The sequence below is a fragment of the Malus sylvestris genome, chromosome 3, assembly GCF_916048215.2.
Source record: "Malus sylvestris chromosome 3, drMalSylv7.2, whole genome shotgun sequence".
NCBI classification, from domain to species: Eukaryota; Viridiplantae; Streptophyta; class Magnoliopsida; order Rosales; family Rosaceae; genus Malus; species Malus sylvestris.
The window spans coordinates 30744366-30771227 of record NC_062262.1 but is presented as its reverse complement, the minus strand read 5'-3'; the positions used below and the strand labels follow the sequence as shown (position 1 = coordinate 30771227).

At 37.2% G+C, this 26862-nt stretch overlaps 3 protein-coding genes and 2 long non-coding RNA genes across 7 annotated transcripts; all 5 read left to right on the top strand.

Moving 5' to 3' along the window:
- Positions 1-610: 610 nt before the first annotated feature.
- Positions 611-7057, top strand: LOC126615680 (protein SAWADEE HOMEODOMAIN HOMOLOG 2-like). Of its 3 annotated transcripts, XM_050283549.1 has the most exons (10): positions 611-833; positions 2922-3007; positions 3085-3130; positions 3276-3438; positions 5251-5326; positions 5456-5507; positions 5685-5828; positions 5960-6079; positions 6337-6441; positions 6531-7057. In XM_050283549.1, exons 1-10 carry the CDS (start codon positions 780-782, stop codon positions 6888-6890), a joined length of 1206 nt encoding a protein of 401 aa, XP_050139506.1. In that variant the 5' UTR covers positions 611-779; the 3' UTR covers positions 6891-7057. The 3 variants fall into 3 exon arrangements, with proteins under 3 accessions (XP_050139506.1, XP_050139507.1, XP_050139508.1); XM_050283550.1 differs by lacking the exon at positions 6337-6441 and having other exon boundaries at positions 612-833; positions 6519-7057; XM_050283551.1 differs by lacking the exon at positions 6337-6441 and having other exon boundaries at positions 615-833.
- A 487-nt stretch (positions 7058-7544) lies between these two features.
- Positions 7545-11713, top strand: LOC126614292 (uncharacterized). The gene is made up of 7 exons (XM_050281874.1): positions 7545-7945; positions 8698-8925; positions 9704-9777; positions 10288-10447; positions 10581-10700; positions 10811-10919; positions 11230-11713. The coding sequence occupies exons 1-7, from the start codon at positions 7718-7720 to the stop codon at positions 11409-11411; spliced, it is 1101 nt and encodes a 366-aa protein (XP_050137831.1). The 5' UTR covers positions 7545-7717; the 3' UTR covers positions 11412-11713.
- A 6542-nt stretch (positions 11714-18255) lies between these two features.
- Positions 18256-20829, top strand: LOC126616230 (uncharacterized). Its single transcript, XM_050284245.1, has one exon. It carries the CDS (start codon positions 18449-18451, stop codon positions 20663-20665), a length of 2217 nt encoding a protein of 738 aa, XP_050140202.1. The 5' UTR covers positions 18256-18448; the 3' UTR covers positions 20666-20829.
- Positions 20830-22024: 1195 nt separating this feature from the next.
- Positions 22025-23127, top strand: LOC126614600 (uncharacterized). The gene is made up of 5 exons (XR_007620452.1): positions 22025-22245; positions 22438-22498; positions 22615-22703; positions 22884-23001; positions 23107-23127. It is a non-coding gene; the product is annotated as an uncharacterized LOC126614600 (long non-coding RNA).
- Position 23128: 1 nt separating this feature from the next.
- LOC126614601 (uncharacterized) lies at positions 23129-24078 on the top strand. Its single transcript, XR_007620453.1, has 2 exons — positions 23129-23231; positions 23623-24078. It is a non-coding gene; the product is annotated as an uncharacterized LOC126614601 (long non-coding RNA).
- The last annotated feature ends 2784 nt before the right edge of the window (positions 24079-26862 follow it).

The window sequence follows — 26862 nt, the reverse complement described above, 5'->3', positions numbered from 1 at the left end:
GTTGCGATAATATGATCAAAATTTTCAGTATGGTCCGATTTGGTTCCCCAGTCCATCAGAACCACTTACCGGAATTGTTAATAGTACGGTTTTGTTAGAGTTCGTTTTTCTTCCATTTCTTTCTTTACTGCATTTTGAAGAAAGTAATTCTGAGAATTGAGTTTTTACGGTAAGTGTTGAGAATTGAGTTTTTTTTTTTTTTTTAGTATATCGATACTTTTACATTAGGGGGAGTGAAAGTTCAGCTAAACCACACAATGGGCAGTCTGATTTGATAGTGAATTCGCCATCCACAAGATTCGAATCTAATATCCCTCACTTCTAAGCGAAGAGGAAGTGATATAGAAAATGAACGGCTGATATTAAAATAAAAAATTTAAAAATTATGAAAGTTAAATTTAACAACTAAAATATTTGTAAACATAAATGTTGTGTTACGTAGCATAAAAGTCATATCCCAAAAACCCCAATACTAGGAAAAAAGCTAAAAGGGCCTTGCCCCAAAGTTTGATTTTTTGGGCTTCAAAATCACACAACTCAATCCAAAAGGCCAACCTCTCTCTCTCTATCAGTCTCTCTCCCTCTAAATTTCGGTAACGTTTGTTTCTTTTCCCAGAATTTGCGAGTATAAATGGTTGGGAATTGTCTGTGGCCTGACACTCACATTACGCATTTTTCGAAAACCCAACTCTCCTGTCTCCGTCTCTAAAATAAACACAAATTTGAAGTTCTCTCTTGCTCGTTTGAGTTCCGAACGCAGAGAGAGAGAGAGAGCTGCCATGGGTAGGCCTCCGAGCAACGGAGGCCCTACCTTCCGCTTCGTCCAGTCTGAGGTACCTTCTCTTCTCCTTCTTCTTGTTCTTCTTGTTCTTCAATTTTATTCCTCTCTTGACGATTTTGTTGATTTGGATTGCTGTTTGTGCTTGGGAATCTGCTGCATTTCGAAATTAGAGGTGGAGTCTTGATGGGTATTTGTTGGTTTTTTTATTCTTTTGTTTTGTGCGTGTTCTAAATTTTGAATTGAAGTTGGATTTTTGAAAGCAGGGTATTTCAAATTTTGTGTATTTGTAAGTAGAAAGTGTCCAAATTTGAACTAAGAGTCGTGATTCTTAGATGGGTTTGTTAGATTTCAGGTTTTTATTTTTTATTTATTTTTGGCGTGTGCTTTTGATTCCTGTTTTGGGTTTTTCGTGATGTTACCACAGTTTTTTTCTTGGAACATTAAAAGTTTTGAACATTCGGAATTCAGTTGATCGATCTTCGTATTCTTGAAAAATATTGTTAAACTCTGTTTGATAAAGCTTTTCGTGGTATAATTCATACGGATCGGATGGCTTTGTCTTGCTGATATGTCTGTCAATAATGCCTTTGTGTTGACAATGTTGTCGGTTTGTAGTTGGATTTGGCGGGCTCTTTCCATGCGCGTTCCCCACGCTTTAGATACTTAATAGAAATATTTAAATGAAATGGGCATAGCTTCGGAAATCATGCATCTTTTCACAACTGTATTGCTGTTTAACAAAAAGCACAGGTGGAAAATGAAAGCATCCCTTGGTGATCCCATTGCATTTGAAGGGTTTGGGATCGAAGATTTAGAGTACATCTCAAATAAAACTTTTGTGCCTTTTTTGAATCTAATTGGAATCTGCTAATGGTGTCTGCATGGTAGGACCAAAGTCCAGCTTGGGTTGAATAACCGTTATTGGTGTTAGTTTACCATAATGAGAGCTCTGTATTAGTTAAAAGCATAAAATATAGTTCTTTTCCATTTTCCGTAAGATTGTCTTTGGATGTCAATACTGTTGAACAGATAATCATATATTTCCTCCACACAATTGAATGTTTAAATGCTCTAAAATCAGTTGCTGGAATTACAACATATGCAATGTAGGTATAGAAGTCCTTATTCATAAGGAATGGAGAATTCCTACGAAGGAAAATTTCATTTTTTAACTGGTCCTACCTGTTATGTATGCATATCCACATTCCACATGCATTTATGATTGGATTCTGACATTTTTTACTAATAGCCTCCAGTACGTGCTCCTGCCCGTGCAAAAGGCTTCCTTTATTGTCATTGTCCACGTGCGCGAAAGGCTTTCTTTATTATCTTTTTCCACGCGCACTGCGCGTATCTTGATAATGACTTTTGATGTGTTTTGAGTAGAACCTTTTTGGTGCTATATAGAAAGAAAGAATAATGCCAAGCAAAATCTAACGAATCCATCTATGATGAAATAATGAGAAATATGAAAACGTATAAAGAAACAGAATTAAGTCGTAAGTGCATGAAAGTGAATCTGAATGCTTTGCAGGACAAGTTTATAAACTAAATGGAGTAATATGGAATGCACAGTAAACGACTTAAACCACCAAAGAAGTCAAAGACTAAACCACCAAAGAAGTCAAAGACTATGTACCCGTTTTCATGTTTCATACCGGATTTAATTTTTGAAATTGGTGGTGCACTGGTGCTTGATCTTAGTCTTGTAGTAAACCCTGTTGCTGAAAATTAAGGCAACAAATTAAAATTTTGAAAAGCAAACATGGAGATTAAAGAAACGAACATCCTCTTAGTGGGTTATTGGTTGCAGTGCTTGATAAACATTTCTGAAGAACCAAAAATGAGTCTTATCAGGAGCTGTTGGGTAATTGCACTACATATAATACATTGTGGGTTACGGCACATTCTTATTTTTTTCTTTTTCCTCTGATGTTCTTATGTGTGTTGTTCAGATTTGCACATTCTGGTTTTCCTTTTTAATTTTGTTTATTTGTTGTTTATCTATTTTACAACAATACCCGTCGACACAAAAACCATTCTTCAGAGGATTATCATAGGATGATTACTGATTATTTTTCTTCAAGGTAGTTGCTATTTTAAACGTTAATGACAGCATGTACAAATTGGTGATAATTAGGTTACGGAGATGGAAGCTATTCTGCAACAATACAATAACACAATGCCATCACGTGAAGTGCTTATGGCCGTTGCGGATAAGTTCAGGTGTGCTTTGTTTTAGAATTTGAATAGATTATGTTCTCCTAAGCTTAAAAAATCTGAGACATTTTTCTTTGCTGTAGTGAATCACCGGAGCGAAAGGGCAAGATTACAGTACAAATGAAGCAAGTATGACAATTTCCATTGTAATTTTTTGTAAAGGAAAATCATTTAAATCTGCTTGTAATTTAGAGCCTGCTTTATCGGCTTTGAAATTGATTTGAAACAACATTTTAATTCTGTTTGTAATTTACAATCTTCATTGTATTTATAGGTTTGGAATTGGTTCCAAAATAGGCGATATGCTATTAGGGCAAAATCAAGCAAGGTTCTTGGTAAGTTAGACATGTCACCTATGTCTCGCGATGATTCAGCTGCAGCAAGAAATGTTCCTCAAGGCCCTCAGCAGATTGCTGCTCCTGTACATGTTCCTTCTGGTAGGATGGAACCTATCTATTTTTAATTTAATATTCTTTCTCAATTTCCCTTGGGCATACTTTTCTGGTGGTATTATATGCTCATGTGACTTGTCGGACTGTTTGTTTTGTATCCTATATTAATGGTGTTTACTTGAATTTGTTTCTTTAATCATCTGTATGTGCCATAATATCTTGGACTTCCTCGTGGCTAGATTTGTGGTCAATTAACAACTTTGAAGCTTAATGTTCTAGAAATACGTTAAACTGTATATCCTAATAAAGCCATCTTTTGGTCTTTAAGTATATAAGATGCTTCAGATATAACTTACTGTAATCATTTATGTTAACTGGTGTGTACGTTTGAGTTTATGCACATGCATGAATTGCCAAGGAGGGACATTGTAGGTTTTAGAAAAAGAATTACAGTCAAATTCTGATCAAGGAGGTTCAGTTTGAAGGTTTTAGAAAATGATTGCCTAACATATTTGACCATTGATAAGAGAAATTTCTCCCTGTACAAATGGTGTGCATCCACTTGTATGAAAGAAAAAGAGAAGAATAGTAATACTGCCGCAGTTTCTTTTACATTTGAAGATACATGAATTGTGAATAGGTACTAACCAATAAAGTAGGCATTTTGCTTTCAACTTTAGTTCTGTTAGGTATGAGTCATATCATATGACACATGAGGTGGCCTACATAATATCAACTCCCCAAATGATAACATATCATCTTTCTATAGCCCAGGATTAAAAGCAGAGAATATAAGGACGACTCCTTTCATTATCAATTTTTTCTTGCTGGTGCACACAAAGTGATTTGTATTTCGTTTCTTCTTCTTCACTTTAGAGGGAAACATATCTAATTCTTCGGTTGCATATTTGAAATTATGTCTGAAGATCACTGCTGAATGAAAAACCTTACAAATTCTAGTTAGCAAGCAATAAAAGATTACTATCATAAAAAAGTTTCCAGAGAAAGAACAAGATCATTAGCACATCATAGTTTTTGACATGAAGTACGGTGTTATTTCATGTGTGTAGATGCTTGTTTTACATCAATTTTGACTGAAAGGCGTTATAAGATAAAAAGAAAATTTGTCTTGGTTCAACCCAATGAAAAGTATGTGCTGAAAATTTGTAGACATTATGCTGATGCCTTGAACCTTTACCTGGTAAGGAACGCTGCATACTTTTTTTGTTTTGATTGACAATAAGGTACCGCATATTACCTTAGGCATCTGGTACAATTTGAGTGCCTTTCTATTATTTTCACTTTATTTGTGCATTCAAGTATATAGTCGACCCCACTTAGTGGGATAAGACTTTGTTGTTGTTGTTGTTTGTGCATTCAAGTTTTCATGTGCAGTTTCATTTTCCCTTTATGATTTGAAATATAAATAGAAATAACAGAAGTTGGGAGTTGATAAGATAAAGATTTATGTATTTCCATTTTAATAAACATCACATACTTCAAAAATTGCATATCTAGCTCTGTATCTGTTGGCCTGGCAATGCATTTATACATTTTGAATGTCATGTTGACGGTATATCAAAAAGTAGAAGAAATTTGCATACAACATCATCAACCAATTCTAAATCGTATGATTAGTATGCGCATTATTAACAAGAAACGTGACAATTTGTTATTATTCAATTATTCTTGGCCATATCAGAAGTAACATAGACAATAGAATCCCGTTTTAAACGCCCCTTAACGTCCACAATAGAAACAGAAGCTGTAGAAGGGTGTTACTTTGTATGTCCGTTTTTATCTATGTTTTTAGTATACATTGGATTTTTTCTTGCCCTTATTTCGTTTATTGACCAGTTCCAGGATCAGGAAAGGGTGCTTCTGAAAATGCTATCTTTGAGTTTGAAGCTAAATCTGGGAGGGATGGTGCATGGTCAGTATCTCGTTTCTTTTATTTTTATGAGTTCTAGTTATTGACTTGTTAATGTTTCTCTCCTTCCAATAACTAGACTCATAAGGGGATTATCATTATTCTTATGATTTCATTGTCTTTTGTGTTCAGGTATGATGTTGCAAACTTTTTATCTCATAAAAATTTGGAGACTGTTAATCCGGTAATTTTCTAAGCTCAGTTTCCTTCATTTACTGCAAGTTGTTAAAAAAGGACTTGAATATAGATTTTTATTATAATGTTATCCTCAAACATTTGCTTGAACTCAAATTGAACCGGCCTTCAATCCCATTAAATACTATGACATCTGTTGTAAAATGAATCGTGCTGGCTGTTTCAGGAAGTTCTGGTTCGGTTTGCTGGATTTGGACCAGAGGAGGATGAGTGGGTTAATGTACGAAAGCATGTCAGGCAGCGGTCTCTCCCATGTGAATCATCCGAGTGCGTTGCAGTTCTCCCCGGAGATCTCATACTATGCTTTCAGGTGGCATTTATGTCTAATGTCTTCGAAAGAACCATATTAACGTTAAAAAGAAATTCAATGGCAGAAATTAAAAGTTCAGAGAAGTTATTTCTGATCAGTTCTTGGGAATTGTATGGATTTGAATTTTTCAGGAAGGTAAAGAGCAGGCTTTGTACTTTGATGCCCATGTCCTTGATGCTCAAAGACGAAGACATGATGTAAGAGGATGTCGATGTAGGTTTCTAGTGCGCTATGTTCATGATCAGTCCGAGGTATAAGACTGCCTGTATATTTTCTTTTCCGTGTGTTTAGTCTCTCTCTCTCTCTCTTTCCTCGTGTTATTGCTTGAATTCATTTTAAAGTGTTAGTATACATCAATCCAACTTAGGTACTGACACAACAGCTGATGAAAAAGCTATGTGCTCCCTTAAATTAAACTTGAAGTTATAATGGGAAAGAAAATCATATGTTTTCTTGGCATGCTCTTATGACGAATTATTATCGTATTTAGTTCTTTTAATTTCTGAAGGTACGTTCTTTTGGTCACCAAACAGTTATTGTTCAAATGGGACACTGCATCCCCGAACAACAAGGGAACTTTTCGTTTGCACTTAATGTATCGGACACATTGACAGTAAATCCTTCTCCTGCAGTTTAACCTTTTTTAACGATTACTGATTTCTGTAACCCTTTGTTTTTGGCTCTTAACATTCATTGTGCCAGGAAATTGTTCCACTGAGAAAGGTCTGCCGTCGGCCTGAAACAGATTACAGGTTGCAACAACTTCATGCTGTGAACGAGGCAATATCAGCGGAGCAGAAAAGTATGGAGCAATATATGGCGTCTGCTACTTCTGGCGAAATGATGCAAAAGCAGCAGAATGCCGTGCCCCCAACTTTTTATGTTACTGCTTCTTTACCTACCCAAACTACAACTCCAGAGTTGAGAAGATCTGAAATCAGCACCGTCGTTAGATCAGGGAATTCTAGTGCCCCTCTAAGTAGTAGTACCGTAATCACAAGCGCGCCGGCTACGGTCGTGGCTCCCGGTGGCTCGGTCTCGACTGTGCCAAAGGGAAATTAGTAGGTTGCTTTTGACAAATTTGTGAGCCCCTTTTGTGTCAACACAGTTGTCATCGTGTGAGTTTCCCCTGTATACTAATTTCTGAATGACAAGAATGGTTGGAAAGAAGTGAGATTTTATAATTTCAACTCTAACCTTCAATTGTTCAATCCAAAAGCTTTCAACTATTTAGGGTAAATTATATTTTACCATCACAACTTTTGAACATTGCAATACCAACTTACGAATTTGTTGTAAAGTTGAATTTTTGTCTTCTTTTTCATCAATTTGTTTGTTGATGACGAGACAGGCGCGAGGCTCACTCTCTATTGAGAAATTAATTGTATTAATTAATTAAGAATTTTTTTCATTCATGTTAGTGAATATTACTCACCGATGGATTAGTGAATATTACCCGAAATAACAAACAGAAATCTTGACAAGTGTGAATTACCCCTTGTAATTAGATGAGTTTAGTGTAAATATGTCGTTTTAATAAAAGCTAACAGAAACCACTTAATACTACGATGTAGTAATCATTAGTAAATGAGAGGTCTTAATTTGATTCCCGTAAAACGAATTTTAACCTTATTATCCGAAACCCAAACAAATGTGGTCCCTACAAAATCCAACAGAACCAAGGCGACAAGACGCACGGCGGAACATAACGACCGAAACACAGACACGTCTCTCTCTCTCTCTCTCTCTCTCTCTATCTGTGATGTACTGATCTTCTGGCGACAAGACGCACTCGATTCACTTGCCACATTTACTTCACTTTCAAACATTAAAATCTCTCCTTCTCTCTCTGATGTACTGAGCTTTTGGGGTTTGATCTCAAAGCGACAATGCGAATTCTTCGGCCCCGCAGCTTCAGAGCCTCAGTCTCTGACTCCAATCACCACCTCAAGGTAAGGTTCCGGCGCTTCGTCACCAGCTGCAGAGCCGTGGTGCTGCCGCGCTTCGGCGGGCCGGAGGTTCTGGAGCTCCGGCCCGTTGTCCAAGTCCCTGATCTCAAGCCCCATGAGGTCCTTGTTCGCGCTCGCGCCGTCTCCATCAATCCCCTCGATACCAGAGTGAGTCAAATTTCACCTTTTTTTAAAAACAAATTTTACCTCTTTTTTAGATTGATCCCATTTCTAAGTTCTGTTTGTTTGCCGAGAAAATGAGGGAAATGATCATTTGATTTTTTGCTCCTCTCTCCGTTTCGTTCCTCCATTTCCAACAACATCTTGAAAATTTGTAGCAATATAATGTAATGATTGTGTTCATTTGTAGCAATATAACTTGAAAATTTCAACAATAACTTGAAAATTTGTAGCTACACACACACGCACACACACACACGCACACTTTTCTAGTTATTCAGCTGCTTTTATAATGTAATGATGCTTCTGAGTGTGTTAGTGGTATGATTGTGTTCATTTGTCTGAATAATATACATTTGCAGCTTAAATTTTTGATTAATTATATTAGGCTGATTAGTCTGAAGGATTAACTGTTACTTGGTGATGTATCAGTGACGAGATAGAAAGTCATTTTCGAACCCAAATATCATTTTTTTGCGTTCTATTGATTTAATTTTGTTAAAGCTCTAATTTTAGTTCTTTAACGTCGAAAAATGTTGCCGATCTTTTTTACATTCAATTGCTTTTTCTGATTGTGACAAACAGCCGAGAGATGACTTGAGTGCCTTGATTCCAACTCACATTGAGTTCTTTGTTTTTATTTTTGTCATACGGCTGAGGTTGCAGGTCACTAATATGGTTATACCATGCTACAAGATTATCTTTATATTCAGTGTTCTGGTTTTAATATTTGTTTTCAGATGCGATCTGGCTATGGTCGTTCCATATTTGGACCTCATCTACCTCTTATTTTGGGTCGTGATATTAGCGGTGATGTTGCAGCTGTGGGAGATTCAGTTCGAGGTTTGAGTGTGGGACAAGAAGTTTTTGGTGCATTGCATCCTACTGCTGTAAGGGGTACTTATGCTGACTATGCAATTCTTTCAGAAGAGGAACTTGCACCAAAACCAACATCAGTTACACACGTGGTAAATATTGTTGTAATTGGTTTACCAAAGAACTGTAGAATGTTACCCGTTTTGGATTTTAATGATTTGATTTCGCTCTAGTGTTCCATTATTCTTCATGCCATTGATTTTGTGTTAGCGGAAGGATCAGTTTTTAGTTGCCCAGCTGATAGTTTAATGGGTGCTAGAAATTTATAATTACCGTAAAATGTTTGCTTGTTCTTTCTTTTTCTTTTTTTTTTTTCATTTGATTACTTGTGAAATACTATTTGAAAGGTTTACTAGCTACAAAACCCAGTGAAGAGGCAAGAGAGCAACCATTCAAATTTGAATTTTCCACCTTGCTCAGCAGAAAAAGAAGAAAAAACAGTTTTTTTTTAGCTTAGATTGGTTAGATGAACTGGTGATATGGAATGGAACTCAGAGTTAATCAAGCTACAATTATTAAGCAGCACGTTGCTTTGTGAAAATGGACAGATAGCAATAAGAGGAAATATCGAATCCTTGTAGGCTAACTAAGGTCTGGAAAGGGGAGGGTGCATATCGAATCCTTTGTTGAAATATTTTTTTTCTGTTTCTGCTCCCATTGTTGTCTTTGTCGAAAAAATATTGAAAGTGGTGATTTGTGAAATTCCATGCATGATGCAATATGAACATAATATGTCATGTTATCAATTCTTTCATGATTTCTGTATACGTTAGGAATTCATGGTGATATGTAGATGAGAGTTTTTAAATTCACATTCGTTTATTGCTGTCTGACAACTCAATTTGGCTTTATCTTACTCTGTGATTCTAGGAAGCTAGTGCCATTCCTTTTGCTTCTCTGACTGCTTGGCGAGCTCTCATAAGTACCGCTAGGATAGCTGAGGGGTATGTTAGTATATCTCGGATATTAACTTCCTTCCCTTGATGTATCATGATTCTTCTGTTAAAACTGTTGTCATTTTCTTTCTTTTTTTGGATTGCAAAAGCTGTTGTCGTTTTCACATGGGGTTGTGTTTGTTCTAATCTTCTTTTGTTTATCTTTTCCTAGTTAACAGTATAAGAGAAGATTGTCTTTGTCTGGATGTTTCTTTCAGTAATGAAATTTGTTTTACTTTACTAGAGATGTTGAACTTTTCTGTCCAAAATTTTTCCATCTTCCCAGCATTTTTTAGGTAAACGCTATAAAAGAAAGTACGAAATTTATTTTTGATGCTATGTCTTTGCGAAACACAGATTGAGAGGCAGCTTAAGCTTTATAAGGTTTCAGCTGGATAGTTGTACTGTTGATAGTTGCCATGGCCAAAGCTTGTAGAGATTTGATTATTGTATCTTATCTTGGTGGAAGCTGTTATTAACAATTTTGCATCCTTTGGTTATTGCATCTTATCTCTACAGCCAACGGCTGTTAGTTGTGGGTGGTGGAGGAGCTGTAGGTTTGGCCGCAATTCAGATTTCAGTAGCCAGAGGCTGCCATGTTACAACTACATGCGGAAAGCAAAGTATAGATCGAGTATTGGCAGCCGGTGCTGAGCAGGCTGTTGACTATACTGCTGAGGTGATGATGTAATCAACTATTACCTAGCTTTTTTTTATTTCATCTCATGAGCTGAGTGAAACTCATTTAGAAATCATATGGGTATTAAAATCAAGATTGATTTCTTCCTTTAGTTAACGTGTTTAATTTACAGAGCATCGAATTCACAATAAAGGGGAAGTTTGATGCTGTATTGGATACCATTGGTGGTCCAGAGACCGAAAGAATATGCATAAACCTTTTAAAGAGAGGTGGGCACTACATGACACTTCAGGTAGGAGATGGGAACTGTTAGCAGTACTTCTCTCAAAGGGACGTTTGATGTTTCCTTTCAGAGTATTTCCACAAATGCTCATAAGGCTTTTTATCCTCGTTTTCTTGTAGGGCGACGCCGCATCTTTGGCTGATAGTTATGGGATAGCTATTGGGCTTCCTGTTGCTACAGCTGTTTTACTGAAGAAACAGATTCAGTACCGGTATTCTCACGGAATAGGTAAATCCTACATTTCTTTTCGGTACATGTTTCATCATGCTCCATACTTTAAGCTCATTGTTTGTATAGTGACATCTGATGTCCTAAACGCATGTTCTGATATTACCCTTATCATGCCTAAATATATGTTTGCAATCGGTTTGTATAGCAATATTAGGTTCTACATTCGGTAAAAACTTCTTGCATTTGGACAATAGGTGTTTATTCATTAATGTTTGCAAAAGGTTCCCATGGAAGCGTATGGAAAGTGTCGAAGGCATCTTTAGGTTGTTATTTACACAGGTTGTATTTTTTTCTATTGATGGTGCAGAGTACTGGTGGACTTATATGAGAGCCGACTCAGAAGGGTTGGATGAGATTCGGAGGCTGTCCGAGGCCGGAAAGTTGAATATACCAGTGGAGAAAACATTTCCCATCACTCAAGTAATAGAGGCGCACGAGGCAAAGGAGAAGAAGCAGATCCATGGGAAAATAGTGCTCGAACTCGACTGAAGAAAATTACCTAGCCTGTACTGGTTTTGCCGGTACACTTCGACCATTTACCGCTCTATTTGGCTTTAGCATCTTCCTCGGTTATACTTTTACCATTTGTTTGGAGCATCTTAGGCCTTCTCAATGCAATAAAAACTGGAAGTTAACTTGTGCAGGAGTTGCAAGTTTGAGTTGGAAAGATTTTTTTTACCCGGTTCCCAATATGTAAATGTTTGAGAATGTTGTGTTAGATCCTTGATTGTGATTAGAATGCATCTCCTAACGACTTAATACTTAGAATAAAATCCAACTTGTTCCATGCATTTCCTGGTGTCACCGAGCTCTTTTGTAATAAGATCCAACATCTAATAATAAGTGGTTAATAACAATATTGGTAATGTTGGTCGTGACTCTGCATAGACATATAAAATGTATCATGATATCAGAGTATATAATTCTTTCAATACGTCATGAACCCGAGTTATTAAGCTCGAGCATGCTTCTTGATGTTGGGCTTTCGAAAAGATATGTTAGGCCATATTTTAATATTTTAATGAACAGTACATGACCATATTTGCCTCCGTCTCCAACCGAAGGCCAAAGGGCCAAAGGGCTCGTTTTAGCCCTGTCACAAAAAACCTTCTCCAACCGAGAGCCAAAGGGCCATAGGGCCAAACATAATTTATTATTTAAAAACTACAACTAAAATGTTGTTTAAGTTTCATGTTGTATAATTTTTATGTTGGTTAATGTTATTTAATGTTGTTTCATATTACTTAATTTAATTTAATGTTGTATAATGGCTTAAGAAGTTATAGGAAAAAAATAGAATTTAAAAAAAATATGAAACAAATTTTGTCAAACAGAAGTGTAGACATCGAAATTGCAATGAAATAAATGTTCACCAACGCATTAAAATTTTGACGTGTCAAGGCATACATGGCATATGCCACGTGTCATACAAATTGTACACATGGTGTGTGACTCAACAAAATAAAAAGAAATACCCTTGGAGGATTACACAAGTTTTTCTTCTCATTTTGGGCAATGACAAGGCAAGCACATTTCAATCCATTGAAGATCAAAACAAGGTTTTCTTCTCATTTTGGGCAATGACAAAGCATGCGCATATCAAGTTTAAAATGATATTAAGTGGAAAATTAGGCCATAAAATTACCACTTCAAGTTTAAAATTGTATTAAGTGGGAAATTAGGCAATGGTGCTTGGAAAAGAAAAAAATATTTTGTGGTGGTGATTCATTCTCAAAGCCTATAAATAGGCTTCTACATCAAGGTATCATGAACCAATTCACAAATACATTTCTCTACTCCCAAAATGGAAGAGAATACTCCCCACACATCCAAAATCCTTGAAGCTTTGAAACTCTAAAGCTCTCAAGAAAATCCCGAAGGATCAAGAAAACCCTCTTCGTTCTTCGTCAAATCCTCCTTCAAGATCAAAGCCCCAACGGCCCTTGAAGAACTTCCTCCTTCAAGATCAAGCCACAAAGGCCATTGAAGAACTTCCACCAATTCAAGATCAAGCCTCGACGACCCTTGAAGAAAGTGCTCATCGTTCATCCTAAGATCAAGCCTCAATGGCCCTTTGGATCAACAACATCAACAAATCCGCACAATCATTCTTCAAGATCAAGCCCAAAAGCCCTTGAAGATCCGTTCATCACCATTATTCAAGATCAAGCCTCAACGGCCCTTGAAGAAACACTCATCCTCAAGATCAAGCCCCAACGGCTCCTTGAAGATCCGCTCAAATCCACCTTCAAAGATCAAGCCCACGGCCCCTTGAAGAAACTTCCAACAATTCATCCAAGATCAAGCCTCGACGGCCCTTGGATCAACGAAACATCCACAAATCAATACCTTACGGAGATCAAATCAGATGATCAAATTTGAGAGAGAGTGTAACCCAAAATCATCAAACACAAATATTATTTTATGCACGTTGTTCTTGTCTCTTTCGTTTCAGAAATTTTCCGTGTTCACAAGAAGTTATAGGAAAAAAAATGGAATTTAAAAAAAATATGAAACAAATTTTGTGAAATAGAAGTTATAGGAAAAAAATGGAATTTAAAAAAACAATATGAAATAAATTTTGTGAAATAGAAGTTATAGGAAAAAAAAACGGAATTTAAAAAACAATATGAAATAAATTTTGTGAAAAAAAAATGGAATTTAAAAAAACAATATGAAATAAATTTTGTGAAATAGAAGTTATAGGAAAAAAAATGGAATTTAAAAAACAATATGAAATAAATTTTGTGAAAAAAAAAATGGAATTTAAAAAAACAATATGAAATAAATTTTGTGAAATAGAAGTTATAGGAAAAAAATGGAATTTAAAAAACAATATGAAATAAATTTTGTGAAATAGAAGTTATAGGGAAAAAAAATATGAAACAAATTTTGTGAAATAGAAGTTATAGGAAAAAAATGGAATTCAAAAAAAAAATGAACCAAATTTTGTGAAATAGAAGTTATAGGAAAAAATAGAAGTTATATGAAAAATTTTGTAAATAAAAAAAAAATAATAATGTAAAAAAAAAAAATCAAATAAAATGCAACGGCTAGTAGCCGTTTCATTTGAATTTTTTTTTAAAAAATCCTGTCGGTTATAACCGACAGGAATACACAATTATTTAGTATATTAAATAATAACATGTATTCCTGTCGGTTATAACCGATAGGAATAACAAAACTATAAGGCCATCTCCAACCGAAGGGTCCAGAGGGCCAGATGGCCGAAAATAGCCCTAAAACCATCTCCAACCGAGGGCTAGGCCAGAGGGCTCGGGAATCTGGGAGGGCCCCACGGGATCGGAGAGGGCTGGCTGCTTTCGGCCAGCCAGCCAGCCCCGAGCTGGCTATTTTTTTTTAATGTTTCTCATTTCTGTCGGTTATAACCGACAGAAATAATATAATATACATTATTTCTGTCGGTTATAACCGACAGAAATAACAATTTGAATTTAAACTTCCAATGGCTAGCGCCACTAGCCGTTGTAAACCCTTTTTTTTTTTTTTTTATGAATTTAAACCTTTTTTTTTTCTTATTTTTTTCTATAACTTCCTATAACTACTATTTTACAAAATTTGTTTCAATTTTTTTTTAATTCTATTTTTTTCCTATAACTTATATTTTACAAAATTTGGTTCATATTTTTTTTCATATAACTTCTATTTTACAAAATTTGTTTCATATTTTTTTTTAATTCCATTTTTTTCCTATAACTTCTATTTCACAAAATTTGTTTCATATTTTTTTTAAATTCTATTTTTTTCCTATAACTTCCTAAGCCATTATACAACATTAAATTAAATTAAGTAACATGAAACAACATTAAACAATATGAAACAACATTAAATAACATTAATCAACATAAAAATTATACAACACTAACCAACATGATTTTTAAATAAAATTAAGTTGTAGCTTTTAAATAATAAATTATGTTTGGCCCTATGGCCCTTTAGCCCTCGGTTGGAGACGATTTTTTGTGACAGGGCTAAAACGAGCCCTCTGGCCCTCTGGCCCTCGGTTGGAGACGGAGACAAATATGGCCCTATACTGTTCATTAAAATATTAATATCTTGGGGAATCTTGGAGGGCCAGAAGGCTAAAACGAGCCCTCTGGCCAGCCCTCGGTTAGAGATGGCCTAAAAAAAAAAAATAGCCAGCCCTTTGGCCCTTTAAAATTCCGTGGGGTCCTCCCAGATTCTCGAGCCCTCTGGCCTAGCCCTCGGTTGAAGACGGTTTTAGGGCTATTTTCGACCCTCTGGCCCTCTGGACCCTTCGGTTGGAGATGACTTAGCTTCAATTGCACGATGGGCACGGGTTGCTTCTATGCGCTTCTCTATGCGAAGCGTGAGACTATATTACATTTGACGACATATTGTTGACCACGCTCTACCATCGTGCGTGGGTCAACGGATTTTCCACTATGGTAAATGATAATCGATATTGGCATTTCAAAAATCTCATTTTGTATTCTAAATTTTATATATTTGGAAAAAAAAATACACTTATGAGGAATGTAAAATGAAAATTTTGAAGTGCCAATAATACTTCTATATTAAATTAAGCTTGATAATGGTGATGATTATGATGATGACAGTAATCGTTTCGGTCACGTGCGCTGCCTTTGGATTCTTATCTGTTTTTCACGACCCGCCATGTGATCTCGATTTCAGAAAAGGCCCACCTTTTTGGCATCTAATATCAAGATTGCCCCTGCGTCCTTGTCATCTAGCTGCTGAGGGAAGGCAAGAAAAACGGCCTGAAGTAGTGAGAAAAAAATGGAGTGAAATTGGTGATTTGATATTTCCAAGACCCACCTGTCTCTCTCTCTCTCTCCCTCCCTTCTTTTTATTTTTACTTTACTTTTACCGGAAAGGGATCATTTTCGGACAAGGATTGTTTGCCTTTCACTTCCTGTGCTTTTTTCGTGCCCTTCTGTTTTGTTTAGTCACGGTTAAATCACGTCAACATTTTATATTATTTTTTTTATAAATATAATAAGACAAAAATAAATAGTAATATAAAATGTTGACGTGACTAAACTGTGGCCACATAAACAGAGGGCACGAGGAGGGTACCGGAAGTGGAGGACAGACAATCCTTGTCCATCATTTTCGGATACTTTCCATCTAATCCTCATGACCCATAAATCTAGGTCTTTGAATTTTGATCCATCTAATCCTTATAACTTTTAATAGAGCTTTCTATTTGTAATTGTTAGATCAAATTTTAAGGGTCCGGTTTTGTAGGTCATGAGGCTTAGGTGGAAAGGGATCCGAAGAGGATCCTTTTCCACTTTTACTATCATCTGTCCACGTTGCTTGAGGATCCCTTTTTCAGGAAAAAGATCCTATTTGTGGGATTCGGAAGATTAATCAATTATATTCGTTTATCGTATATCATGCGGTCAGAAATCATTTAAAATTTAAAATTGAACATAAATAGTACATAACGAAAACAGACCGCACGATGTACTATGAACGGACATAATTGATTGATTCTCTGAATTTTCACAAAGAGGATCATGAGAGGATCCTTTTCACACTCTTTCTCCGTAAAAAAAAATGTCCCTCCATGGAGGTGGAAGAGTGGTGAAGAGATTTTCTGCTATGGGTATGTTATTGGAACGGTATTTTAAGTTTATTATGTTTATCGAGTCGGAAGTTGATATTATGTTGTAGATAATTAGGGGTGAGAAATTTCTCTTTTAGGGGTTTATTATTCCTTTGTATTTATGTTGAGAATGTCAATCTCATGTTGAAGAATTATAGTCTTGGTCTTGTGTTTCTCTATCCATTGCCACTCGATAATCGGTTGAGTGATCACCTTCTAATAGTTTAAGAAATTATTTTCAGCACTCTCTCTCTCCAAATCGATTTTAACTTGAATGCTCAAATTCTAAATGAGTACCAAACTCTATATCTACAATATGGATTCGATAAAAAGAATTCAGATATAAATTCAATAAAAAGGTATAAACCAAGAATCCATTGAGTTGAAAAAGTTGTAACGACAAGCACAATCCACTAACATATTTAGACAATATAAGCTATCCACAGGACCACGTCCAACCAACAAATCTCACCACTTTCTAATAACTTCATGACAAATAGTTGTCGAAATGCTTTGTGGAATTATTATTGAGATTATAGTAAATGAGTAATGTGGCTTTTTATAAAAGATGCTTATTATGTTACTTTATTAGAGTAAAGTGGTAATACCATTAATCAACATGAACTATGAGGTACGTACTTTTCATTCCCCCCCCCCTTTTTGATTTGTTTGGCGGAGGATGATTCTTTTTCCTTCTAATCTTTCTTCCATTCTATCTCTTTCTACTTGAATGGTTATGATTAAGTCACGTTACCATCTTATATTAATTTTTTTTTAATTTTTATAGAAAAAATAAGACAACAAATAAAATGTAAAAAGAGAAGAGAAAAGGAATAAGAATAGGAAGGGATAGAAACTTACTCGTTCTTTCGCCTATCTTTGGTGGACTCTCTTTTCTTTTCCTCGACTTTCACATTTGCATACCAAGATTCTCCACCTAAAGGCGAAATCTAAAAAGCTAAAACCCCGTGCATGCTGACTCCAATTTTTTTTGGGTTTCTTAATGGTTAGGTTTTAATTTTTGTACTTTTAAATAAAAATTTAACGATTAAAACATCAAAAATACTACATACTCCTACTATTCATTTACCGACACACAACACATCATAACACTTGGATTGATATTCTATGAGAGTTTAAGTACCTCAGAGTTGAAGTAACCCAAGTGTTAAAACACCCCAACCTATGAAGTACTCCAACTATCCATCTACCTACACACTACACAATACATCGTAACATCTAAAGTGATATTCTATGAAAGCAATATTACACTTATAACATATTTGCTTCGCAATTTTTATGAATAATTTATTTACACTACAGAGAGAATGTATTATCAAACTATCGTCTATAAGATTCAAATTCAAACCTTTAACTTATAAGTGAATAAAAAATAACTAAATGACATTTGTACCACATTTTACCTCCTCACCCTTATTCACACACTCATTTTACCTCCCATTCTTATTAATTTTGGATATTGATTTTCTTCAATTAATTTAATCTAATGATTAAAAATTTATAAGAATGTGTAAGAAGTAAAAATATGAGTAGCACTACCCTTTATATGGTGTAAACAACACCAAGGGTATTATTATGATGTAATTATAACGCATGCACGGCAAGGAGAGGCCCAACGTAACCAGATCCTTACATTACTCGGTTACATTATGATAAAGACAAACTCCATTCTGTCACCCTTCCATTACCAATAACTCTCTCTCTCTCTCTCTCTCTCTCTCTCTCTCTCTCTCTCTCTCTATTCTCTGCAGCAGCATAACCCACCATACAAACCAAACAAATCTTCATCAATCATAACCTCACCTCACCTCACCTCACAGCCAATCGTCCTCTGTTTATGCTAATGCCACATCCACAGCTCAGTAAAAAGTTAGAATGAGTAGAAACAATGGAGTCAGATCAGAGACCCCATCGCACCAAAAGCAGCAGCAGCACAGCTAGTACATCCACCAGCGAGCTCTTCATCTGCTTCACCACATCCCGCCTCTCTTCCTCCTCCTCATCCATGAAGCTCTCCTCCAAGTCCCTCCTCAGCCCCTGCCACGCCAGAGGCGGAGACCCTAACTCCCAAATCTCCCTCTCCTCTTCCCTCAGCCGCCGCCTCAAAACCAGCGGTAGCATCAAGGGTGGCCAAGCCTCTCCGATGTTCCCGAATGGCGGTACAAACAAAAAACGCGGGTGTGGTATCGAAAACCCAGAACCCTCCTCCCCTAAAGTCACGTGTATTGGACAGGTGAGGGTGAAGACCAAGAAACAGGGCAAGAAAATGAGGATAATTACCAGATCCAGACGCAGGGGAAGCGAGGCGAGTTTCAGAAGAACAGAGAGCTCCAACAACAACTCAGCTACTCAAAGTCAAGATCTTTACAACAACAACTTCCAAGGTTTGCACTTTCCGAATCACCAGATAAGTAGTAGTCATAGTAAAAATCAGCAGGAATGCTTGAGGCAGAGGAACCAGAGGTGGGTTCATCTTCCCCTGACGATTTGCGAGGCCCTGAGGGCTTTTGGGTCGGAGTTTAACTGCCTGTTTCCGAACCGGTCTTCGTGTTTGGCGAATGACAAGGAGAAGGAAGAGAGTAGTAGTAGTAAGGAGGTGAGGTCAGAGGGTGGAGGCTCGTCTTCTTGCGGTGCGGTTTTTGCGCGGTGGTTTGTGGCGTTGCAAGACGGGGACGGGAAAGGGAGGGAGATTGAGCTGGTGGTGGAGGAAGATCAGGAGAGGACGGAGAAGGATAGCGATAGTAGCGGCGGCCGTAGCCAGCGGAGGCAGTTGTTTGAAGGGATTGAGTTCAAGGAAGAGAGATTCAATGAGGGTGGAGTGGAGGAGGAGGAAGGAGGAGGGAGAGTGAGTATTTGTGCGCCTCCGAAGAATGCTCTTTTGCTCATGAGGTGTAGATCTGATCCGGTTAAAATGGCTGCTCTTGCTAATAGATTCTGGGAGATGCCTGCTGCTGCTGAGGAAAATGAACAAGAAGATCAAGAGGAGAACAATGAGGGTAGTAATGTAAAAGCAGAGAAAGGTGCTGGAGAAGTGGTTGAGAAAATGGAAACTGGGTTGGAGGCGGAGGCGGAGGCGGCGGAGCGGGAGGATGGAGAGTGTGAGGAATGGGTTACAGAAGGCAAAGAGCATGGAGAGTTGGAAGAACTAGAAAGTTTGGGTTTTGAAGAAGACGAGGAATTGAAAGAAGATTTGGGTGAGAACCCAGAAAAATGTCTGCAAATTTTCGACGAAGTGCGACAGATCGAAGAGAAAGTCGAATGCCAAGTGGAAGAAGAGTTTTTCGAACAAGATGAGGAACAAGAATCGGATGCGACAGGACAGAGAGCAGTGTCGGAAGATACGTGTTCGACTGAAGTTGTCGTAGATCCGGAAAATATGGAACTTGAAGAACAAGCGCAGCAAGAACAAGAAGAAGATGAAGAGAGAGAAGAGGAGGTGAGTGAGGCGAAGGTTCCAGAATCTTCCATTGACTCTGTACAGTCGGAAGAACTAGAAGAGAAAACAGAGGCTGAAGTTGCAGAGGAGTCAACGGAGGAAGAAACAGAGACAGTGATGGTAGATAGACCCGAACCCGAACCGGAGCCAGAACATGAACCGGAACTCGATAACCCGAATACCCAACTGGGTGCCGGGTCCAAGAACGCCGGTCAAAAGTCGGTGTTACCGGACTGCCTGCTGTTAATGATGTGCGAGCCGAAGCTGTCGATGGAGGTGTCGAAGGAGACATGGGTGTGCAGCACGGACTTCATCCGGTGCCTGCCGGAACGACACGTCAAGAAAATCGACGGACCGGATAAGGCGAAGAAGCGGGTGAGCATCGACTCGAAGCCTCCTCTGGCGCCGGTGGTTCAGCAGCCGATAACGATGCAGCCGCCTAGGTCGTCTTGTTCATTTCCGGTTCAGTCGATGGCGACGATGATCGGGCAGAAGCTGGTGGGGTCCGCTGCTTATGAGCCCTTCGTGCTGACCCGATGCAAGTCCGAGCCGATGAGGTCGGCGGCTAAGCTTGCAGCGGCGCCGGAGACGTGTTTTTGGAAGAATAGGAAGCTGGAGCCGCACAGGCAGGCTGCGATGGGAGTCGGCGCGGCTGGGGTAGGGTTTTGAGCCGGAGGTAATTAATTTGGATTGTGAAAAAAAGAAAGAAAAAAAAAAAAGAAATGTATGTAGGAAGTTTGCACTCTATTTTCGTTTGTACATTTTTATGTAGTGATTTTGTATAAATTCATTTTTATGTTTGCTCTTATAAATATAATTTATGATTTATTTTATGTTTGCCATTCATAAAAGTTACAACCAATGTGTTTTGGGAAGCTAATTTTGCAATGGATGCGTTAACTTCTAAAAATTATACTGAAGATAGGAGTTACGATGCACCTGCATGGAATATGTTTATCCTATAAAGGTGTCTCCAATCACCATATTCATCATGATCTTCTTTGTGAGAATTTTGAAGATTTATGAATCGTGTCTGTTCATTGTAAATTGCGCGGTTTATTTTTGATCGTACGATGTACGATAAATGGACATGATTTATAAATTTCTAAGATCCTCACAAAGAGGATCCAGAGAGGATCCGGATACCAAGGCTATGTTTCCATAGAGAGTTTACATATGGTCCTAGTAGATTGAGACCCTACGATGATGACAAATTGTGATCTTTCGCTTGTCGAAAGGCCTTTTTCTTGTAATGTTTTTCTTTTTCTTATTGAAATTACAAACTACAACCAACACCAATTCGTTAGGTGTTAAACTCCCTCGCTCAAATCACTTTGTAAGGGCGACAAATTCTTATAAAGTGAGTAAATTTTTTGATACAAAGTCTTATAAAGTGAGTAAATATTTTGATGGTGATTAATACAAGACAATGAGCTACAATTATATTTTTACTCAGAAACTCCAATATCTTGAATCCATCAGCACTCTATGTTTACGGTTGACATGGAAATATAGGAAAATAGTTCAGCAAAGCTTGTAGCTCAAATGATTAAAAAATTATTATTGCACGTGATATTCTAGGTTCGAAATTACGGAAGAATTTTTTTTTTTATAAAGGTTTATTTTTTTGGTAAAATTATTATTTTTCTTTGTTGGATTTTTGTGCGTAAAATTAGAAATTTGGTGTGAGGCACATGGAGCTTCTATGAGATTAGGGGCAATTTCCAAAAATGACCCTATGAAAATGCCAAATCATTAGCGCAGAGCGTAGTTAACGGGCTTATTATTAGATACAAAAAGGTCAAAGGCCCAGCCCATTTAATAAAACCAAAAAACCATAAAAAGGCCGGAGGCCTACAAAAAACATTTGAAATAATAAATAGGGCACGGAGCACAAAAGAGAGATAGCCGTTAGAGACAGACCATCGAGACTTTTCGGTAGTATTAAGATCCGACGGTCAGGAATTAGTAGCCGTTATATTCAAAACGAAACGAGCACATGCCCCTCTCCCAAATTCCCTTTTTTCAAAATTTATTTTTCCTTTTCTCTTCGAAAATGAATCTGATTAATGCATAAGAACCCCTTTTAAAGAACCCAACAAGAAACACAGAAGCACACAGAGAGAGAGAGAGAGAGAGAGAGAGAGAGAGAGCTGCTCCTATGCCTTTCATTTCTCTCTCGGGAATTTGAAGATTCAAAGCTTTGATATTTGCCTTACTTTGATCAAGTCCCTTGATTTCTCTTCAAGGTTTGTGGGTTTCTTTCGATCTTTCGGTTTTTTTTTTAAATTTCGAATGTTCTGGGTTTCGATTGTTTCAGATTTTCGGACGTTTTCTTATTGTTCTTCGTGTTCTAGATCATGAGTTTTTCTGATTTCATTCAAATTTTAATTTGGGGTTCTTTTTAATTTCTGTTGTTTGATGGTGATTTCCTATTGGAGGTGATCGAAATGGGATCAAAGGAGAACAACCCAGCTCTTGTTAGGCCTTCAAATTTCCAAGGTAAGAGACATAGCAGAACCCCAGGATGCAAATTTAACGTAATTTTCAATTTCTGATTTTTTTTTTTAAATTTATGTTCCTCGTTTGCATTTATTTTCTTTGAAATTTTGGAAAAGGTCCGAGAATTTGGGGTGGGGAGGTTGGGCCGAATCATCGACCAGCGCCTGAGGGATGTCCATAACATCACCAGAAAAGAATGTCCTAGGTTTGTGACGTTTTCTTACAATCTGATGAATCTCTTTCCATGTTCATGTTTTAATATGTTTGATTCGTTCTTTCCTTTACATTTGGGTTTTTCGGCCGATCACAAGGATCTTTTGTTTACATTTTGGTTTTTCGATTTTAGTTCGAATTACAATTTTTGGTATTGGTTACATGTAATTAGGAAACCAAGGAAGTGTCTGTGAGTTCATTTGCTGCAAATCCGCAGGCTGTGAGTTCATTGAGCATGAGGCTTGTGATGCTCATGTGCCAATGTTTGTTACGCACACCCAAGTAGGATGGTATGGGTGTCTTACTGTCTAGTACTAGTAGCAGTTTTCTTATTCAAAAGTTGCCATCTTTAAATATCAGAAGACTAACTGGGGACCTTCTGTTGATTACTGCAGGAAGAGGATGAAAATGTGGAGGATGAGGACCCCATTATGGATATCGACAGCAGCGGCTCTAAGGATCTGCTTAATGTTGTTGAGCACATAGATGACATCTACGCTCACTCTGGGAAAAAAATGAGGTATATTTTTCAGCTATTGAAAGCATATACAATGGTATTACTATTAGATGGATCACTGAAACCAATGTAGGAACTTAGTTCTGCTCTTGAGGGTTAGAAATGAAAGGCATAGATGTTCAAAAGAGTTATAATCTCTCAAAATCCTAATTGAATACACTTTGATTTCTAAAAAGAATTATAATCTCTCAAAATCTCAGTTGAATACACCAAAAGCCAGTGTATTTGCCCAGACCTTTCTGAATTTATTTGGTCATATTTTCTGTACCCTGCCATGCATGTGTCCAATTAAACTACAATTCTGGAATCGGAGAAAAAAATGCATCCCTATTGCAAAAATGTTGAACTATATGCTCATATGAAATCCTAACTGAAAGTTTATGCATGAATCCAGCAAAAATGTAAAGCTGATGAAACTTTGGACTAACCGGACTAGCATAGTGGACATTTCTGCATTTGGACCCCCGATCTGTAGGAAAGTGTATCTAGGAATTTTAACGTGATGTATAATTTATGGGGTGGGAGCGAGTTGAGTGGAGTGAGCGGGTCCAAATGCAGAAACTTCATCAGAATTGCCCTGGTATGCTTTCTAAAACCCCCCTTTATAACTGTTGTTTGCTGTGGAGGTGATTGGAAAAATACCTAGGATGTATCTTTGCTAGATATTCAAGTTTAGGGATAACCTTAGAGACATAGAATTAGCATGAAATTTTTGTTGCTTAAACTGCTAAATTCTCTTTGGGAGCAGCCTCTCCATAAAATGGGGGTAAGGCTAGCCGACATTCATCTCTCCCAGACCCTGCGTAAAGCGGGAGCCTTGTGCACTGGGTACGACCTTTAAACTGCTAAATTCTCTACCAATTGATAATGTAGAACTGATGTGGTTGATGATAATGTAGACTTGCTGCTGGATGCAGATCCAGTTTTACCTTTCTGTATGTGCACTGTAGCTAAAAGTCGGACCCACCTTGTATGTTTTGTTTGCTACTTGCAAAAGCCCAAATTTTTTTAATCCATGACCTATTTAACCAACCCAGTTCTACACAGCACAATATGAACACAAACTGAATTTTTGAACCAAGTGTTTTTGAAAATTAAAAACAGAATGTAAGACACAAAATTTAAACTAGAACTAATTAGGAAAGAAACAAAGTAAAATATTGAAAATAAAATAACATAAACCTTACGGAAATAACATCTTGAAACTTAAATAAAAAACTTAAACAAAGTAAGGAAAAAGTTAAATAAAAAATTTAACGTCTATAGCTAGACACAGCAAAAGTCAGGTAACAATCATTGGATCCTTCAGAGTCAATGACTCGTAGGCGAACCTTAGTAACCACATATGGCCCATCGAGACTTTAAGTCTTGTCCGTGTAAATCCTTGAACTTTGTAAGCCTCATTATGAGTTTCTTCAAGCTCATTCAACTGTAACTTGTGTTTTTCATCCGCTAAATCAAAGTCAAAATTTAGCTGGTTAATAGCCCACCTTATGCTCTAGTTCCATAGGTAAATGACATGGTTGCCATACACGAGCCGAAACAGGGACATCCCAATCGGAGTGTCAAATAGTGTATACCCACAGAGCATCATTCAATTTCAAACTCCAATCCTTGCGAGTGGAGTTGACCGTTTTTTCTAGGTTGTGCTTGATTTCCCTGTTGGAGACTTCAATTTGCACATATTCCGTATTCCATAGCCACTAGAATATATTTCACTTTTTAAAATTACGTATTCCGTATTCGTAGTTTTGACGCATTTATATTTATGGTGTATAGTTTTTTTGACAAGTAAATGGACGAAAACACCCTTAATGAACTAAACGGGATTATTCGTCGACATATTTGATCTTTTCATGATTTGTCATATTTCTTTACATATTTGGGTAGTATGTGTCGATGCGATCGCATGGGCGCAAGCAAATTCAAATTTGGAGATATAACGAAGATTTTACGAAGCTTGGAAACCGAAGGAATTTTTGGTCTTTTTAGATTAATGTGGACATGTGAATTTCTTGCCTATGGGTCTGTTGGACCCACCCCCCCTATTTTTCTAGAATTATCTCGGCCCTCTATTCTCTTCCCGTCTCTCACTTCTTTCCCATCTCATTCTTAAATTGTCTTCCTCACCGAGAATCATATCACACAACCATATTTTCCTGGTGAGTCTTCTAATACAAAACCACCATCAAAACTTCCCTATCGTCCCTACGAACTCGATTATGGCGTTTGTTCCTTGAAAATTCGTGCACATACACCATTTCAAGGACCTGCATTTGAGCTGTGACTTTCCCGTCAATTTTAGATCGTTTCTAGTCATTTTTTGGACTCCAAACAGGTATAATTGTGTTCTACTGTTCTCAAGCTTCGTTCTGATATATCATAGGTCAAATTTGGTTAAGAAACAAGTGAGTTATAGCGATTTGAAAATCACCCAGATTTTGACCAATTTTCCAGAAACTGTTTGGTTTTCCTGTGAACTAGGTCGACCCGACCTGCGGCCCAGCTACATAATCAGATTGGAATATGAATATTCTAAGGGCCTTGGGGAATATGTCGTCGCTGTTGAACGTTGACTTTTTTGGGTTTTATTAGCTAAAGACCCCTCTAAGGTTAGTTTCGACGTCCTGAATCCATTTTTAACATTCGTTAAGTGAAAATATGATGTTTTAACATAGTTTTAGAATTGATGGCTAGTTAACCGACACTTGAAATTGCGATATGCAGAGATCTGATAGTCGAATCGTCATAAAATTTTAATATGTTGTTTTAGGAGCATAATGAGGATTTTAGAAAATTACGGAACGGAAATCCAATGTGCGGATCTTTCAGATCAAGTTACATGGGGTTGTGAAACTTACCGTTGCCAGTTGATCGAGGGTTGACTTTTGGTGTCAACGTATTTTGAATTCATTTAGAATGTCCCTAGAGGACGTGTACAAGTGAGAATTAAGTGTTTTATCGAAAGAATTATAAAAAAAGATGTGTGAATTGTTCTAGGCGACGATTGTATAATGGATCCACGTACAATTGTTGCCTATAACACATTTGTACAATTTATTTGTAAAACCAAGCCATATATACACAAAGAATCCACGTACAATCGTCGCCTAGAACAATTCACACCTCTCGTTTTAGAATTCTTTCGATAAAACACTTAATTCTTGCTTGTACACTATGACATTCTAGAAGAATTTGAAATGCGTTGACCTTTAGTCAACTCGCAACAGTAGGTTCCACAACCCCACGTAACTTGATTCGGAAGATCTGCACATTGAATTTTCGATCTGTAACCTCCTAGTTCAACATTGGATTTTCGGATCTCCAGAAATCGCAATTTCAAGTGGCGGTCAACTAGGTCGTCAATACCGAAACTACATTAAAATATCAGAATTTCACTAAACAGATGTTAAAAATGGATTCGGGACATCAAAATTAGCCTACAAAGGTCCTGGGTGGACCCGGTTCATTGGAAAACAAAACAGTTTTTGAAAAATTGGCCGAAAATCTAGGTGATTTTCAAATCTCTATAACTCACTTGTTTCTTAACCAAATTTGACAAACAGAGCTAGGGAATAGTAGAATAAGATTATACCTATTTGGAGTTTAAAATATGACTGGAAACTATCTAAAA

Excerpts from the sequence above, each read along its gene's own strand:
- LOC126615680 (XM_050283549.1), top strand. The coding sequence starts at position 780 with ATGGGTAGGCCTCCGAGCAACGGAGGCCCTACCTTCCGCTTCGTCCAG. Across the intron at positions 3,131-3,275 it reads TTACAGTACAAATGAAGCAA|GTTTGGAATTGGTTCCAAAA; the intron begins GTATGACAATTT and ends TTGTATTTATAG. Across the intron at positions 5,508-5,684 it reads ATTTGGAGACTGTTAATCCG|GAAGTTCTGGTTCGGTTTGC; the intron begins GTAATTTTCTAA and ends TGGCTGTTTCAG.
- LOC126614292 (XM_050281874.1), top strand. The coding sequence starts at position 7,718 with ATGCGAATTCTTCGGCCCCGCAGCTTCAGAGCCTCAGTCTCTGACTCC. Across the intron at positions 9,778-10,287 it reads ACCGCTAGGATAGCTGAGGG|CCAACGGCTGTTAGTTGTGG; the intron begins GTATGTTAGTAT and ends TTATCTCTACAG. Across the intron at positions 10,448-10,580 it reads CTGTTGACTATACTGCTGAG|AGCATCGAATTCACAATAAA; the intron begins GTGATGATGTAA and ends TTTAATTTACAG.
- LOC126616230 (XM_050284245.1), top strand. The coding sequence starts at position 18,449 with ATGGAGTCAGATCAGAGACCCCATCGCACCAAAAGCAGCAGCAGCACA.